Source organism: Mesoplodon densirostris, chromosome 18 (assembly GCF_025265405.1).
Source record: "Mesoplodon densirostris isolate mMesDen1 chromosome 18, mMesDen1 primary haplotype, whole genome shotgun sequence".
Classification (NCBI taxonomy): domain Eukaryota; kingdom Metazoa; phylum Chordata; class Mammalia; order Artiodactyla; family Ziphiidae; genus Mesoplodon; species Mesoplodon densirostris.
Genome location: NC_082678.1, coordinates 12,060,860 through 12,079,776, shown reverse-complemented (window position 1 = coordinate 12,079,776; position 18,917 = coordinate 12,060,860). Strand labels below are relative to the sequence as shown.

The window sequence follows — 18,917 nt, the reverse complement described above, 5'->3', positions numbered from 1 at the left end:
GTTTTAATTTGCATTTCTCTAATGACTAATGATGTTGAGCATCTTTTCATGTGCTTATTTCCATCTGTATATCTTCTTTGGTGAAATTTTTTTTTTTTTTTTTTTTTTTTTTGTGGTACGCGGGCCTCTCACTGTGGTGGCCTCTCCCGTTGCGGAGCACAGGCTCCAGACACGCAGGCTCAGCGGCCATGGCTCACGGGCCCAGCCGCTCTGCGGCATGTGGGATCTTCCCGGACCGGGGCACGAACCCGTGTCCCCTGCATCGGCAGGCGGACTCTCAACCACTGCGCCACCAGGGAAGCCCTGGTGAAATTTTTTGCCCCCTTTTTTAAAAAAACTGAGTTGTTTGTTTTTTTTTGACTTTTGAGTTTTGAGAATTCTTTAGATATTTGAAATACAAGTTTTATGTCAGCTATATGCTTTAGAAAGACTTTCTCCTAGACCATGACTTGTCTTTTCATTTTCTTAACAGTGTCTTTTGAAGAGCATAAGGTTTCTTTGAAATTTCAATGAAGTTCATTTTATCCATTTTTTCTTTTATGAATTGTGTTTTGGGGATCATATTTAAGAAATTTTTGCATAACACGAGTCATAAAACTTTTCTAGTGTTTCAGAAGTTTTACGGCTTTAGGTTTTACATTGAGGTCTGTGATCCACTTTGAATTAAAGTTTTGTATCTTTAAGTTGGTATACCCAAGTTTTTTTTGTTTTTGGATTTTTTGTTTTTGGATAGGATTAATACAGTTGTTTAGAGAGTATTTTTAATATATTCTGTTTTGATTTATATATGTGTGTGTATTAAAAAACACCTTTATTACAATGTTTTATGAGAGTAGTAAATGGTGATTTGTAATTTTCATCAAAGCTGCATTTTCTCTGGATAGTTACACGTTCTAGGTATAAAATTTGGCCTGGTACATAAGAATCACTGAACGTAAAGTAAGTTTGGGTGATTTGTTAGAGAACTGAAAGTTATTTTTGTTTATTTTCTCATAGCTACCATTGCCCTTTATCTTTAGGTTAGGAGATTGTACTCTTGTGTCTGTTGTGTGTAAAATTAAATTCCAGGGACTTCCCTAGTAGCGCAGTGGTTGAGGGTCCACCTGCCAATGCAGGGGACACGGGTTTGAGCCCTGGTCCAGGAGGACCCCACATGCCACGGAGTAACTAAGCCTGTGTGCCACAACTACTGAGCCTGCGCTCTAGAGCCCGCATGCCACAACTACTGAAGCCTGCGCGCCTAAAGCCTGTGCTCCACAACAAGAGAAGCCACTGCAATGAGAAGCCTGCGTGCGGTGGCAAAGAGTAGTCCCCGCTCGCCACAACTAGAGAAAGCCTTGTGCGCAGCAACAGAGACCCAATGCAGCCAAAAAAAAAAAAAAAATTATATTCCAACTGAGTCACTCAATGTTTGCATAGATATCGATAGTGAATTATCTGACTTTTTATTTCCTGATGGTTTATTGGAATTAACTAGTTCATTATAGCGTAAGATTCTTTTTAAAAATTCTTAGATGCAACTTATATTATTTTTGCCAGGAGAATAAAAATATCTCTAGGCAATGTGCCTTTAAAATTATTATTATATTTCTGCTGTACTTGGGAGATTATTTTAGTGTATTTGTGGTAAACCATATATGTGCAGTTAGAAGTCACTTTAGCACAACAGAAAATGTGATTGTACTGAATGCCACTGACTATAATACTTAAAAATGGTTAAATGGTAAATTTTATGCTACGTATATATATATATATTTTTTCTTTTTGCTGTATGCGGGCCTCTCACTGTTGTGGCCTCTCCCGCTGCGAACACAGGCTCCGGATGCGCAGGCCCAGCGGCCATGGCTCACGGGCCCAGCCGCTCCGCGGCACATGGGATCCTCCCAGACCGGGGCACGAACCCGTATCCCCTGCATCGGCAGGCGGACTCTTAACCACTGCGCCACCAGGGAGGCCCGCTACGTATATTTTACCACAATAAAAAGACAAGTAGGGACTTCCCTGGTGGTCCAGTGGTTAAGACTCCACACTTCCATTGCATGGGGCACGGCTTCAATCCCTGGTCGGGGAACTAAGATCCCGCATGCTGTGCAGCGTGGCCGAAAGAAAAGAAAGAAAAGTAGACACTTTATAAAGCGTTTAGACTTGTTTGTAAAGTGCTCATTTCTCTGTGCCAGTAACTTGCTGTGACCTCCCACATTCTTGTGGTCTAGACTGTAGCGTGCATAGGAGAAGGGGTCCCTGCCAAGCTGCCAGTTCAAACTGTCTCTTCCAGAGAGACAGACTCTAGATAACAGGCACAGGGTTTGGCCTATGCCTGAATTTTAAAGGGAGAGATGGTAAACTACGTAGAAGAAAATGGAAACGGTATTTGAGAAAGTTGTTCTCAGCAGCTGTATAAAAGTTTTTTGAATAAAACTCTGTTATCCACTTCCGTAAGTTCCAAGAAGTAAACTTTGGAGCTAGTTTATTGTTGTCAAAAATGTCAAGCTAAGAATATAATAAGGCCTAGAAATGCTATAGGTAGACTTGGTTTAGCATAGGATGCTATTTTAAATGTGTAATTGCAATCTCTCTTGTTTAAAATACTTCAATAATATTTGTTTACTTTTAGTCGGCAGAACCAATTGAAAGACCAGCAACAGCAGGTGGTATCGTTGTGCCCTGATGACACAGAGTGTCTGACAGTTCCACGGTACAAACGAGACCTGGTTCAGAAACTAAAAATTTTGCGGCAAGAACTTTCCCAGCAACAGCCTCAGGCTGGCCATTGCCGCATTGAGGTTTCCAGGGAAGAGATTTTTGAGGTAAACTTGCAAGTCTTGTTTTAAAGTAGAGAAAAATTAATTCAGTGATGTACTCTGTTTTCCAAGTATATTTTGGGGGACTCATATCTCTTTAGAATGGGAGAATTTTCATTAATGTCCTTTTTAGTTGTGGGAATAAGGGCAATAATATTGGAGAGATTTAATACATAAGGTAAACATTTAAATGGGATGAAGTGTGAGATGTTCTGATTGGGGCAGCTTGGTCCTTGCAGTTGCAGATACTTATTTGTTAATGAATTTTAAAAGACCACAGATACTATCCATCCCTTATTTTCTAATTCTTCTAAGAGGTTAGGGACTCTTAAATCAAAAAATCATTACTGTTGAACTACTTCCTTAATTTATTGAAAATCTTTCTTTCTAGTATATCCTTTTATCTTTGGATTTATAGCTTTAATAGCAACTTCAAAGTTGTTACATAATAAATGGCAGAGGTCCAAGGCAGGGGTTTCCCTCTTATTAGAGTGTTGTGGGGCAAAAGATGTTTGGGAACTTTATAATCCCTCTCCCAAAGGATGAACTTTTTTCTCTCAGGACCATTCTGACCTTGTTTGTAGTCAGTCATTTGTATTTTTAAATTAATAGAAAGTTGTCTGTTTAGTGAAGATCACATTAATGATTTTTTAATGTTCTTTGAAACTTTCTTTTTCTTACCTTTACTTTCTACTGGTGTCTGTGGCCTAGAATTAGGTCAACTAACTTTAAAAGAAGTGGTACTTCTATCAGATTCTGTTTTTTAATGTGAGTGGAATCATTGCTGTGGTTCGTTGGACTTAAATATGGAGCTTTGCATTTAGTAGGCTTTTAATATAATATTTATCAAAGGAATTGGTTTCAGTAGTACAGTATTAAGCTATATCCATTTTGTTTTCAGAAGTTCCATGAGGTTTCAAACACTTGGAGTTTATCCATTGATTTGATTGTTGAACAAATTCTACCTTATTTAAATAAACATGTTTTGTAGGTGGAATGGAGGGAGAGTTTAAGTAACAGGTTAAAAGCACCTAGTAATAATAGTATATTAAACATTTTTTCAGGAATCATATCGACAAGTCATGAAAATGAGACCGAAAGATCTCTGGAAGCGATTAATGATAAAATTTCGTGGAGAAGAAGGGCTTGACTACGGAGGGGTTGCCAGGTAAAGCCTTGCTCACCAGTAAATGACATATGGATCCTTATATATTATATTTACAAATTTAAGATACTCCCTGTGGTGTGACTTTCTCATTGATATTTATTTTCTAGCATAATATTCCCTCATGTTTGCAATACAGAGGGTACCCTAGTAGATACATTCATAATTAGGTTAGGATAGTACTGCTACCAGAAGGGTGTTTGTGAACTCCCGAATGGATCATGTAGTCCAATGAGACTTTCTCTGAAAACTAGCTGCAACCCTATATGGACTGTTGGTGGGGTCTGCAGGCCCGATCTTTTCTCCATTTCTCTCCTTCAGTACATGTTATTCCCTCTGCTTTACATTGTCAGTAACAATCTTGAGATTTTAATGACGTATTCTAAACTGAATACTGTTTCCCTTTGCTTACACTGCCATGCTTTTTAACCTTGTTAAAGGAATGTTTGTGTCTGTAAGTATGTGTGTATATCATAAGTGGTCCTTAGAATATTTCAGTACAGAAGCTATAACGTTTCTGCTACATTGAAACATCAAGTATTTTTTTTTCCAGGTGTGAGAATTCACTTTATGTAAGTGTAGCAGAAACATAGCTTCTGTATTAAAACATTTTAAGGACCGTTATGATAATTCAGCTTCCCTTAATCTAAATCCAGCCTAAATTAAATTTGTGTTTCCACCAAGCCCCATAATCGTTATTTGGCATTACTTGCTTTCACCTGTAGACATACTTTCATTCTGTGACCTTTTTACCTGCAAATGGATAGTTTCTTTAGTTTGGATTTTTAGCATTTATCACTTGTACATCATACTTAAGGCTTGATAGTTTCTGTGGAATGCTTATGATTTACTCATAAGTAGATTTTGAATGCTTGTTGGGAAAACTTGTTAATTATCTGCTGATGGAATCTAAATGCTATAATTATATGTATAGGCCAAATAAGTAGTTAGTTTTTTGTTGTTTATTTCTTAACCTCACTACTTTTGGAGGTTTGGGCGACTAAATGGGATGTGGCAGTGAACGGCTTTTTCTGATCTTTACCCCATAGTAGAACCCAAAAGTAGAGTTTTGCTTTTATGCATGTTCTAAATACTTAGTAAAACAAAACAAAAGTTGGACTTTCTTTTAAAAAACACATATATGGGGCTTCCCTGGTGGCACAGAGTCCACCTGCCGATGCAGGGGACATGGGTTCGTGCCCCGGTCTGGGAAGATCCCACATGCCACGGAGCGGCTGGGCCCGTGAGCCATGGCCGCTGAGCCTGCGCCTCCGGAGCCTGTGCTCCACAATGGGAGAGGCCGCAACAGTGAGAGGCCCGAGTACCACAAAAAACAAACAAACAAAAAAAAACATAAAACACATACATGCATAAAAAACATACAGGACACATTAAGTGGGAAGGTTGCTTATGTGGAGACCTCACTTTTTAATCTCTTGAGTTTTCAAGTACTGTGTTGGCCAAAAAGTTCATTTGAATGAACTTTTTGGCCAACCCAATATTAAACGTAGTGATTTGATTTAGACTCCGTCAAATGATAGGACTTTGAAATATTTTCCTTTAACTACTTTAATAGTGTTTCACTGCATTTCCTAAAAATATATTATTCCATCTGTTTAATCCATAATATAAGAATATATCATTTATGTGCCTTTCCTAGCTGAGGAATGACAGGAGTTGAGACTAGAATGATATCTCCTTAAAGCCTAGACTAGTCATTGTATTTCAGTTTCACCAAGATGAATAACAAGTTGTCTTTCATACTTTGAAAAATATAAATGATTTAATCAGCTTAAGTTGATAGTACTGTTTAAAAGGTTTTAAAAACACCGTTGTATGCTTGAAACCAAGAAGTGGTATGGAACATACCCAGAAAATGCAGGCTTGCCCTTGTGTTCCCACCTATACCAAATGCCTTGCAGTTTCTCACCACTTACATTTTTATCATGGTGTATTTTAGGGTTTACACAAAAAAGATAATGGGGATGGATAATGAAATTTTCTTACTAAAACAATATCAACAATAAAACATACCCTTGTCCAAAAGTAAGAGTAAATTAATGTTATATATCTGTATAAACTAGTATAAATCTGCCATGATTGGAGAGGACCAGGGTGGTATAGATGGACCACATGGATGTTTTGAAATAATACCATATTCTTCCCTTTATTTTATACTTATTATGAATTACAAATTTGTTTAACAATTAAAAGTAACAGACCACTGGGCTGCAGCACCTAATGAGTAGTTGGTACTTCTGGATATTATCCTTAGATTCTCTGATGTTAAAATGTCATAAAATTACCCAAAATTGAGTAAGAAGTGACTTCAGTAAAATAAGAATTTTCATTTGCTTTGGGGGCATGGTAGACTTTTCTAATGTGATTTTGTATAACCAGTTAGTGCTTTGTTTTATTAAAAACTTCTTGCTTACATGATTAATAGCGTATCTTAGTAAAGATGTATTCACTAACAAAACATTCCTTTGGCATATCTTGTTTTTTAGGGAGTGGTTGTATCTCTTGTCACATGAAATGCTGAATCCTTACTACGGCCTCTTCCAGTATTCAAGAGATGATATCTATACATTGCAGATCAATCCGGATTCTGCAGTTAATCCGGTATGATTGGTGGTTATAATGATACAAATTAAGTTATGACCTACCATGTTTTTTATCTTTAAATGTCAGTGTAGTTTATGACGTAGGATTACTGTCTTTGTCCAAGTCACATCCTTGGACTTGGCAAGTCCTCTTTTAGAAAATGTTCTCAAGTAAATGATCGGGGATATGTGTAACAGTTCGGGCACAGGGAGGTTTCCTGCATCACTGTTTGTAGTAGCCCCAAGTGGAAACAACATTGCTGTCCATTAAGAGGGTGTTGATTAAACTATGACATGAAGCAGAATGACATGGTTAAGAGCATAGACTCTGGAATTAGAAAGACATGAGTTCATATCCTGGTCCCCTTACTAACTAGCTTTGTGACCTTCATTGACTTAAGCCTCAATTTTATCATTGCTAATAATAATGAATATAGTTTGGACCTGAGAGAAGGGTTGTGACAGTTAAATGAGACCCTGCACATTAAGTATTTAGCACAGTGCTATACATTATTAACCCTATTACATATTATTAAGCACTCAACAAGAGTTAACAGCTGTTATTGTTTTTATATTAGTTCTGTTATCTTGCCATACAAGGTTATATTATACAGCCACTAAAATGATGTTGTGGGATAATAGTTAATAACATGTAAAGATGGTATTTGTAATATATTAAGTGAAAAGAAGATTACAGAATAATGATATGAAGCAAATTTTGGTAAACATGTATATGTGTAAACATTGAAAGGCTCTACAATACTGGTAGTGGTTCTCTCTGGGTGTTAGACTATGGGCATTTTTTTTCTTGTCTGTATTTTCTAAATATTTTGTAGTGAACAGGTATTGCTTTTTAAAAAGAAAAAAACTATTTTTAAAGATAAAAGGGAGGCTTAAAGATTAGCTTAAAGGTTATTAAATAAAGAAGTAAAAGAAGTTGAAAATACAAACATCCAACTAATAAAACAGTATATCCTGGAAGACCAAATCTGTCTAAACATGGTAGGCATGTTAGATTCATTGCAGGGTATTCTTTATAAAGGGAAGGTTTTTAGGTGAAGGTTCTGCTTGGAGAGCTCATTACTGCCACTGTAGTAATGATAGCTCACGTTTGTTGAGCATTTACCATATGCCAGGTCCAGTGCCTTGGGCTTCATCACCTCATTTTACTACTCACAGAGACCCTTTTTAGATACTATTATTACCATCATTTTTCCAGGTATGGAGAATTAGTTCCACAGGGGCTAAGTAATTTGCCCAAGTGTACATAGCTAGTAACTGGCAGAATCAGGACTCTAGTCCAAGTTAGACATGAAATCTGTCCTTTTAAATCTATGATGTTTTGAAGTTCAGTTTCTGGTTAGGTCAAAGGAAGAGGGAGGTATAGAATTGAAAGCTTTTTTTCCCATGACAGAACCAGGATTATAAGCGGCTTAGGAGGAGATGGGAGGAGAGGAAGAGAACAGGATCTGCAGGTGATTTAATGAGGCTGCAGAGGGACTGTAGTTTGGACTTAATTTCTGAGGATAAACTTTACAGAGTGACTACCCTTTGAGAGGGGCATTGGCTCTGCTGTAATATTTTATAGCAAAGTATAGTATCTTAAGCATGCCCTATAGAGACTCTCCCTAATGATTGTTGGGCTTCGATAGGATAACCTATTCCATTTAGATAGTTATAAATTAGAGTATAAGTTGATACTTACTGTTTAAAAAATTACCATTGCTTAAATATTTAATTTTTATTAAAAAATTCCCTGGATAGTATCTACCTTGAGTATTTATATAAACTCTTTTCAATTTCAGGAACATTTATCATACTTCCACTTCGTTGGACGAATAATGGGAATGGCTGTGTTTCATGGACATTATATTGATGGTGGTTTCACATTGCCTTTTTATAAACAGTTGCTTGGGAAGTCCATTACCTTGGATGACATGGAGTTAGTTGATCCAGATCTTCATAACAGTTTAGTGTGGATACTGTATGTATTGAGTCTTGTTTGTTATAGTTAGAATCTGAGCTTTTAAAAAAGATACATGTTTCAAAATGGATGTACTTTTTTTGAAATATAAAAAATGATTTTTAAAAGTACTTATACATAATGATTTCCTCAACACGATGCAAGTTGTTTCCATCTTGCATGTGTTAGAATAAGATACTCCTGCTTAAGTGGTGGCTGTTGAAAACATACTTTAAAAAGGGTATTTGTGGGGCTTCCCTGGTGGCGCAGTGGTTGAGAGTCCGCCTGCCGACGCAGGGTACATGGGTTTGTGCCCCACTCTGGGAAGATCCCACATGCCGCGGAGCGGCTGGGCCCGTGAGCCGTGGCCGCTGAGCCTGCGCGTCCGGAGCCTGTGCTCCACAACGGGAGAGGCCACAACAGTGAGAGGCCCATGTACCGCAAAAAAAAAAAAAAAAAAAGGGTATTTGTAAGAATCAGTTCTGTTTTGGGGGGTGTCATTCGTTTGTGAAGATACACTGGCCATGGTTATTTTTACCAAGTACACTAGTAGCTTTCTCAGTGGGGCTACTCAGGTGTTTAGTCACTTGGGTTACCCAGACTCAAGTAGGGCTTCTTACCTGAAAGCCAAACATAACTGAGTTTTCCCTGTGTAAACCCCAGCTTTCCAGGGCTTTCTCATTACTCAGGAAGGAAAATGTTCCTGGTGTTTATGAAGGTTAAAGCTCTTTGACTTTTCTGCCCCAAAACTAGGAGGTATGGTGGCATAAGAACTAGTAAAAGGAATCTAACCCTATGTGTGCATGTCATAAAACTACCTTAGTTTTATTTGTCTCACCAATTAATACATCTATAATATCTGTATTTTAGATTTTCCAATGAAGTGTCTCTCCCTGTCTTCCCTTCCTAGTGAGAATGATATCACAGGTGTTTTGGACCATACCTTCTGCGTCGAACATAATGCCTATGGTGAAATTATTCAACATGAACTTAAACCAAATGGCAAGAGTATCCCTGTTACTGAAGAAAATAAAAAAGAGTATGTCAGGTAAACACTTCTGTGTTCTTAAGCCGGAGACTTGTTTTAATGTTCTAGAATGGCGGTACAGAAAAACATTTATGTGTTTAGGTAGTGTTACTTATTGCTACGAAATAGGCTTCTGCAGAATTTAGTGGCTTAAAAACAACCACCATTTTATTATTTCTCACAATCCCATGGGTCAGTAATTTATATCGAGGACAACAGGGACAGCACACTTCTTCTCCATGTGGTGTCAGCTGGGATGGAAATGTTAAGAAGGCCTCTTCACTCACATATCTGATGCCTCACCGAGGGTGGCTCGAATGGCTGGGGGCTAGCTGGAATGCACACTGGGTCACCATCTGGGGCTTAGTTCTCACTGTTGGCAGGGCTCTTTGGTTATCCCCATGTGGTATCAGAGGCCCCTCACTCTCACCATGGCCTCTCTCTCTAGCACAATAGCCAGACTTCTTACGGCGTGGCACAAAAGCAGTTGTTGGATCTTTTTAAGGCCTAATCCTGGAACTGGCCAACATCACCTCTGCTGTATTCTTTTGGTTAAAGTGAGTCACATGCCAGCCCAGGTTTGGTGTGGAGGAGGGGCTGTACAAAGGCACACATACCAGGAAACACGGTTCGTGGGGTCATGTGTAGTGTAGCTACCACAGCTAGCTGTACAGAAGCACTTTTGTGCTGTATTACTAGGACTTATCCTATTTATAAATAAGCACATTGTGGATTTATATGAGAAATATATATATTTCTTATAAAAGAAATACAAGAAAATGTTCTTTAAGTTTTATGAAATCACCTGTTGATTGAGGAATTTAGAAGTGTTGAGTTAGAGCATTTGGTTCATGGTATCTAAAGTTCTTCTAAACATTAAACTATGATAATCAAATTTAGGAGTTTGAACTTCACCATATATACACAGAAACATTCATGCTATACTTTTTTGTACAGAATATGTCCCCAGGTCTTATTGGCTAAAATGTTCTAGTTTATAGATGAGGCCCATCAGTCTCATAGATTGTGAATATTGGTATAGCTTTTTTGGAAAACAATTTGATAACAGCTACCAAAATGAAAACACATATGCAGCTCCATTTTTAGGAATCTATTCTTTGGAAACACATATGTGATTAAAGAAATATGAATAAGGATGTTTAACTAAATACTACTTGTAAAAAAATTGAAAACTGCTAAAATGTTTTTAGAAAGAGAATGGATGATTAAATACATTAAACAGAATATTATGTGGGTATTTAAAGAAAGATAGACTTTGCATAAGCTGTCATTTAAAAGGCAAGTCTTAGAAGGAACAAAGTCCTTACTGTTTTATACTCAGAAGATGTTCAGGAAGGCCACTTACCAAATAAAATGTTTGCCCAGGGTGAGGGAGTCAAGGTGACGGGCCTGGCAGTGGAGAGGGAAAGAGGACAGAAGAGTGGACTGTCAGGTTTTACTCTGTCTCCACATTTATTGTTTTTTTTTTTTTTTTTGAGGCCGCACCATGCGGCATGCAGGATCTTAGTTCCCTGACCAGGGATTGAACCCGTGTCCCCTGCAGTGGGAGCGTGGAGTCTTAACCACTGGACCACCAGGGAAGCCCCATTAATATTTGATTTTTTAAATATAATTTTTCTTTTAATAACATACATGTATTATATTTCTAATTAAAAAAAGAAGAATGAGGGACTTCCCCGGTGGTCCAGTGGTTGGGACTCTGCAGTTCCACTGCAGGGGGTGCAGGTTTGGGGTTCGATCCCTGGTCAGGGAACTAAGATCCCCCGTGTTGTGCAACACAGCCCCAAAAAAATAAAAATAAAACAATAAAGAAGAATGAATGGGAATTTCCTGAATTTCAGTAGTGTCTCACTTCCAGGACCTAGTGTGGGCTGCTCAGTTTCCAGGATTCAGTCATGTTTATAGCACACCGTAATTTTCCCTTACCAAATACAGTTTTGAGGGACTTTCCTGGTGGTGCAGTGGTTAAGAATCCGCCTGCCAATGCGGGGGACATGGGTTCGAGCCCTGGTCCAGGAAGATCCCACATGCTGCGGAGCAACTAAGCCCACGTGCCACAACTACTGAGCCTGTGCTCTAGAGCCCGTGAGCCACAACTACTGAGCCCGCATGCTGCAACTACTGAAGCCCACATGCCTAGAGCCCGTGCTCCGCAACAAGAGAAGCCACTGCAATGAGAAGCCTGCGCATTGCAATGAAGAGTAGCCCCTGCTCACCACAGCTAGAGAAAGACTGCGCACAGCAACGAAGACCCAACACAGCCAAAAATAAATAAATAAAGAGTTAAAAAAAATAGGTTTGAAATTTTAAAAATGACAAAAACTTCTACAGGTGTGCAGTTTTGCTGTCCCCTTAAACAAACAAACAATGAGGTCCCCCAAAGGATGTCATTAATATTAAGTAACTTATTTCTTAAAGTAGAGAACTATTTTTCCAAGTTTGGAAAAGGAAATACTGGCAGATTGGGAGTATGAGTAGTTCTGAGATTTGTGAGATGGAGAGGTTTTCCTGGGAAGATAGATTAAAAAAAAAACAATTCATGTATAAATTATAAGTCCAAGTCAAAGGCGTAAGTAGAGCTACGCAAGAGATGTAGTTTAGTGTACATTTGTTGCTAAAATTACATCTTCCAGGGCTTTTAAAGCTTATAGGGAAAAATGAGTATTTAGTCAAAAAGTGCTTGCTATTGGCTTTTACTGTTTCTTCTCATTTTGGATATGGGGATTCTCTTTACCTCTTCTTCCCCCATATACAACCCACAAAATATAAAGAAAACACCCAACACATTCAGATTATATTTTCAAGTGAAACCAGAAAGAGAGTCATTTTTGGTTGAATGGGTTCTTTCTGGTTATCGGCGTGCATGCTAGAAGTTGAGAGACATTTCATTCTAATTGTAACTTCAGACTCATCTACTGTCTAGCCAACTTCCAGTTTAATAGGCCTTTTTCTGATGTGAAGAGTTGCTGTATTGATGCTGCTTTTGTTAGTGGAAGGTTTTACCGCTTTGTAATTTATGGTGAACTGCCTCACAGCTCAGGATCCGTCTATACTTTCAGTAATCTGAGATTCTTTTAGATTTTAGGCTAAATTCTTAACGCTAGATGCTTGTAAAGTGCAATGTTGCTAAAGTACTAGAGATTCATAATAATTACCAAACCTGAATGTATTTGATCATATGAAACCCCTGTCCGATGTTTCCAGACTCTATGTGAACTGGAGATTTTTACGAGGAATTGAGGCACAATTCCTGGCCCTGCAGAAAGGATTTAATGAAGTAATTCCACAGCATCTGCTGAAGACATTTGATGAGAAGGAGTTAGAGGTCAGTGTATTAATGTCATGACATCATCTAGTATAACAAAGAAAGTTTGGGAATTTTCTGTTACTTAGTTTTAGACGAAAGCTGTATTTCTGGTGCTTTTGAAATTTTATGATGTGATGCTGTGAGAATTCTAATTCACAGGAAAAGTCTTTCCTGCTTTTGGAAAAGCCTTTCATGTTTTGGAAATTCTACAAGTAACCAGTCTCTCTTATATTGTGACTATTCTTAATTTATTTTTCCATATTTTCCGTTCATGCGTTTAATAGATTTCATGTCTTCTATGTACATTCTTCCAGTGTTGTTTTCTATTCCCTAGTTAAGTGGGTATTGATTTAGTTAAATAAAGCTTTATTAATTGGTCTCCACCATACTGACATTTATTTGGAATAAAAGCCTAGGCTTAATTGGATTTACATTAAGCTTTGTAAGAAAGCAGGTTGATAGACAAAAACAGAGGAAATAATTGAAACACTTAGGTTAAACTCTGTCTCAACAACCTCAGTCTCCTTGGAAACATTCGTTACTAATAGTAACTATAATAAACAGTTAACCATTTTTTATTCTAAAACTAGTCCTTAAAGCACCATAGGGTTGGTGTTATAATTAAGACCTTTTAACAAATGCATCTCAGTTTCTACTGAACTACTTTGAAAAAACAATGAGGTTTTATTTTACCTGAGGTTCCAAATTTAATTAGTGGCTAGGGATAGCATAAATATTTGAAGTCGATACATAATTTAAAACATGATTTTTTATTCATTAACTTCAGCATCCTTTCTAACTAAATCTGTTAACAGACCTGTTAGCAAACAAGTTTAAAAAGATTGGCTTGACTCACTACCGTCCCCATTCCTTTTTTGATTGGACTATTCTGTAGTGAAATGACCAGAAGGAAGTAGTCAGAAGGAGGAAGAAAACATAGCAGGAATGGCAGTAAAGTTGAAATACGATGCATTTTTATCTGTTCATACAATGAATAAGGAATTTGGCTTTAAAATTACCACTCCTCTAAAGAAAAGAACTTAGGGAGGTATCATCTGTGGTCATGGGTACTTCTGTAACCCTGCTTGGACACCTGCTACCTGTTAGTGTGGCAGTGGCCAGTCACTTTTTCAGACGCTACAGAAGCTCTGTTGCAGGTTTTATTCAGTAACGTTAGGGTTTATTATATACTTTGTACTGCTAATGAAGTTAGGCTTTTTACAAAAATATATGTATATAATTAATTTTAGTGTTAGACTAGGTTAATATAATTATGAAATATAGGATTTGCAGGTTACATTATGTTTTACACTACACACTGTCATAATTCAGTGTTATAAACACATCAGTAGGATGAGTCAGTCTTGGACCCTAGGGAGGTGTGAGTATTAATAATATCAAAGTGATTTTGATATACCTCATCTATACTGAGCCTGCATCAGGATGCCAAGCAGAGCTCTATTATCAATGCATTCATATATTTCATACTTTGGTCCAACTTTAAGCAGATTGTATCACTTATTCAACACAACTTCTTGAGTTCCTGTGCTGTTGAGTTCTTGTGTTGGTTGCTTTCGCAGGATGTAACGAAACAGATGTTACTGCCATATTACAGCAGAGGAGACTGTGGCCAAGGGAAGTGAACTGAACTGCCCAGAATCCCAAAGCTAATAAGTGTTGAAACCCGAATAATAGATACAAGTCTTAAGGAAGGCACATATAAACTGTATTTACTCCGAGTCTAGTTTCTGTCCATTAAAAATTTTTTTTAGAATTCTGTGAAGTTATGGAACTTTTCATCTTATGTCCATCACAGTGGTGGTTCTCAGATGCTGGGTAGGGGACCTGCAGTGAGTAGGTACTCATGGAACTTTTAAAAAATACGGATCCTAATTCACCCCAGATTCACAGAATTAAAATCTCTGAGCATAGGACCTAGTGTGTATATTCTGAAAAACTTTCCAGATGGTTCTCATGTCTACCCTCGATTAAGAACACCATATGAAAGCCAACACTGCAAATCTACAGTTCTATTTTAAGGAATTTTTGGCTTAGGTTGGGTTTCCATTGGCTCATTATTTGTGCAATACTTTAACAGCTCATTATTTGTGGACTTGGAAAGATAGATGTTAATGACTGGAAGGTAAACACCCGGTTAAAACACTGTACACCAGACAGCAATGTCGTCAAGTGGTTTTGGAAGGCTGTGGAGTTTTTTGATGAAGAACGACGAGCACGGTTACTGCAGTTTGTGACAGGCTCATCCCGAGTCCCTCTGCAGGGCTTCAAAGCTTTACAAGGTAAGAAAGCCAGAGGGACAGGCGATGTGGCCTCTAATAACTGGGGGCAGGGGGTCAGTATTTGGTGTACATAGATGGTGTACAAACATGTGCTTACATACTCTCTTTTCACTCTAGTTCTTATCTGTAACTCTCATGTCCTGATACCTTCTTCTCCTTCCTTTCCTTTGTTCCCTCCCAAGAGCCTTTTCTGCTGGGTTCTCTGTGATTGTAGTGAGCGCCGCATGTTAGAGACCGTATGTGTTGATGCTCTGCCTTTTCTTTTCTGGTCACCTTGCTTTTACCTTCTGTTGCACATTCCTGTAGGGGAAGTCTGTCTGCTTCCATGTTCACATCTCAGCCTGGCAAACATTTACCCACTTGGGATGCCTCTCCCCTCTACTTTTTTATTCTTTTAATAGAAGGAGGCAGCATGAGTCGTGGAAGTCATTTGTTTGGTCCGAGCACTTTAATTAATGCAATGGCATCAGACCATTTTACTGCCATATTCCATTCTTAAGAATTGTTGTCCATGGAATAGCTGTTTAATTTTGGGAGGAGTTGGTATATTGCTTGTGATTGTGTTGCCTCACTGGGTAGCAGTTGCTTCCTTTACCTCTGAAGCTCTTTATTTTTAAAACTGCTGCTGCTGGTGATGACTGAGGGTATACGAAGCAAGACTGGTACATAATTCAACAGTGTTGCCCACAGTCCATATATCAGAAATCCATTGGAAAGCATACTTTAGTCATGCTTGCATTCCCTATTTGGAGAACTCATCATTATCAGACTACCCAGATGAATAAAGTCAAGTTGTATTTCTACAAACATTTGTATGGGGTGCCTTATGTTACCTGAAATTTATTCTACAGACTGCTAATCTTTTGCTCTCAGTGAAGTTTGAGTTGTGAAACTTAAATTTGCATTAGGTTGTCATCTTTTTGAATGTGTATATATGTACTGGGTCTTGGATTTGCCCATTTACTTCTTTTTTGGGACACTGATTTTCTGTAGAAGATAGAAGTTGGCAAAGGATTTCAACCCTGAACTTTTTCTCAAATTGAAATGGTAGCAGATTAAGGAATCCAGCCTTATCCAAGGTCAATTCCAGCTTTTAAAACCCAGACTCTTTTCCTGCTGCCCTTTGGCAGCTTATATGGAGTCACTAGTACCCTCCTATCCCTCGACCCTGTGGTTTATAAACCAGTTTTATCCTGAGATTCTGGAGACTAATACGTGCACCCACAGTGGTCTGACCCACATTTGCTTCCTTTGCAGGTGCTGCAGGCCCACGACTCTTTACCATACACCAGATTGATGCCTGCACTAACAACCTGCCAAAAGCCCACACTTGGTAAGTTATTTCTGTAGCTTTTTTCACTCATTCCATGTACGTAGCTGTTAGTTCCAAACAGATTTGACATTTCGTTTGTTGTTCTTATTACTAAATGGGCCCTTAAAAGAGTTGCTTATCATTCCTTTTAAGTGAATTAAGATTATCCAGAAATTGGTAGGAAAACCCCAAAGCAATAATTTCTACTTGAGAGAAATATAACCTTTTTCTTGTCATTTTCTATGTGACACAAAGAGTAATGTGGCTGTATTAGGGTAAACTAATTAGTATACACTTGCTAGGCCAGTTGACCTGTTTTGAATGAACTGTGTAAAATCTAATTTGCTTATTTACAGCTTCAATCGAATAGACATTCCGCCCTATGAAAGCTATGAAAAGTTATATGAAAAGCTGCTAACAGCCATTGAAGAAACATGTGGATTTGCTGTGGAATGACAACTTAAAGGATTTACCCAGGACTCTATTTATACCCCTGACTGACAGCCTCCTTTCAGCAGAGTTTCAAGGAACGCTGACATACAGGAAAATGCACCCCCCTTTTTAAAAAAAATTTTTTTAGGATACTGTGAGGGGAAAGGACAATTCTGAAATTCCTTTTCAAGGAAAAAAAGGTCTTTATGGTTTGCCATGAGGCCACATTCAGCTGCTATTTAAAATTAATATCTTGAACCTAAAGAATGCTGACTTTTCCTACATTTCCAGAGTTAGGCAGTATTCTACACTTAAAGACTACTACTATTTTTATAAAAGGTAATCTATTCAAATCGCTTCACAGATTTCAACTCTATCAAACATCAAGACAACTTCAGCAGTCGGTACAAGTCACATTTCATTTTGGTTGAATACATGATTTTGAACAGCTCCTGTACTTGCTCTTTGTAAAAAAAAAATAAAATTATTTTGAATTATTCTACCTTTGTAAACAATTGGCTATAAAAGAATCTTTAAAAAATTAAGCCATTTACATGTTTAATTACATTTTTCTATAGCAAAGCATTATATTTTAAAAGCATTATATGTTTCAACCTAGCCTAAGTGAGTCTTTTTTTATATTTTTCAAGCATGAATTCCATGGAATACAGCTATATAATTTTGGTTGTCAAATTCTTAATGCAACCATTTATTCTGAACTTAGTAGCTTATTTGCTACAATAAGATGCATTCAGGGGCTCCCTGTTTTTAAGAGACTTTAAAAAAAAATCTTAATTTTTTATCTTGAATGAATATGATCGGGTATTTTGGATTTACTTTGCATCTTAAATGGAAATACTGCATTTTTATAGCTACTCAGATCATGTGGATGGGATGGGATTTTCATTCTTTTATTGGGTCAGCTTATCTTTGATATATATACTATTTCTGTAAACCAAAGTCTCCTGTGACAAGTGCACCTAACTTATATTACATTTTAATTATGGTAAGTTTCTATCAAGTAAACCATCCTGAATCTCTGTGTTTAGCTGCTCAGATTTTAATCAGATAAAATTATGAAAAGGAAAAATTTTGCTCTAAAGATTATTTAGCAAGCTTAGAAAACCCTGCTTTTACCTAACAAAATGAAGTGGGGTGGTGGGGCAGGGATGTGATTACTAAGAAACAAGCGATTCTGACTCTATCGCAGACAGTACTTTTCGTCTGAAGAGTGATTTTGGAGGTAAGGGAATCCCAGTTCGCTTGGTGTTGAAGATCAGCATTTGATTTTGAAATATCCATATTTAGCTTCCAAGGTGTGTGGCATGTTGCATGATCCAGAACGCAACCACAATTCTGGAGTGAGAGATTGGAAAAATCTGAAATCATGGGTGGATTTTTAAATTCAAGTATCAGAAATCTGCACTATTTTTTTTACACTGTTGTGAAATCAAGAATAGCAATTTTGATGAGATAGCTTTGTTTAAATTTTGCAGCTTAATTATCAAGTGAATAAGCCCCTTGTGTTCTTTCGTTTGATGGATTGGTTTTCAGTCTGTGTTCTTGGAGCCAAGGGGCTCCTCAGAGGTGCCTCAGAAGTAATGGTTAAGAGAGGAGGGACAAAGAGAGAGGGAGAAGAAACGTAGCTGGTACTTGAGCAGGGGCCTCTAACTCCCCACCCCTCTTTACCCAGAGCAGCTCCGATTTTTCTCTTTTATATACATTGGAATTCCACATAAGCTTTCATGGGGGCTAGGAGGGGTGGGGGGATGGGTAGAATAAAAGAGGTGGAAAATTTGCTGCTTAAAAAAAAGTTGAGAACTACTCCTGTCGTTTCTAAGTATTCAAATTTATTTCATTCAGCCAAATTTGCAGCCACACAAGCTGGTTACAGTCCTAACTGTGTAGTGGCGACGTGCTTATGCTGACCTTTTTCTTCCCACTTTGTTTTCCTACTGCATTCTTAGTAGCACCGAAGAACATCTT

The 18,917-nt window shown here is 37.8% G+C and overlaps 1 protein-coding gene across 1 annotated transcript in view; it reads left to right on the top strand.

Annotated features, from left to right (window-relative positions):
• Positions 1–17,430, top strand: part of SMURF2 (SMAD specific E3 ubiquitin protein ligase 2) — a 131,050-nt gene extending 113,620 nt beyond the window's left edge. Inside the window, exons 11-19 of the mRNA XM_060080366.1 lie at positions 2,615–2,807; positions 3,866–3,969; positions 6,474–6,588; positions 8,375–8,553; positions 9,443–9,580; positions 12,785–12,905; positions 14,986–15,187; positions 16,445–16,520; positions 16,856–17,430. Coding sequence (XP_059936349.1) covers positions 2,615–2,807; positions 3,866–3,969; positions 6,474–6,588; positions 8,375–8,553; positions 9,443–9,580; positions 12,785–12,905; positions 14,986–15,187; positions 16,445–16,520; positions 16,856–16,955 — 1,228 coding nt within the window. The 3' untranslated portion in view covers positions 16,956–17,430. The remainder of the gene's footprint in view (positions 1–2,614; positions 2,808–3,865; positions 3,970–6,473; positions 6,589–8,374; positions 8,554–9,442; positions 9,581–12,784; positions 12,906–14,985; positions 15,188–16,444; positions 16,521–16,855) is intronic.
• Positions 17,431–18,917: the final 1,487 nt, after the last annotated feature.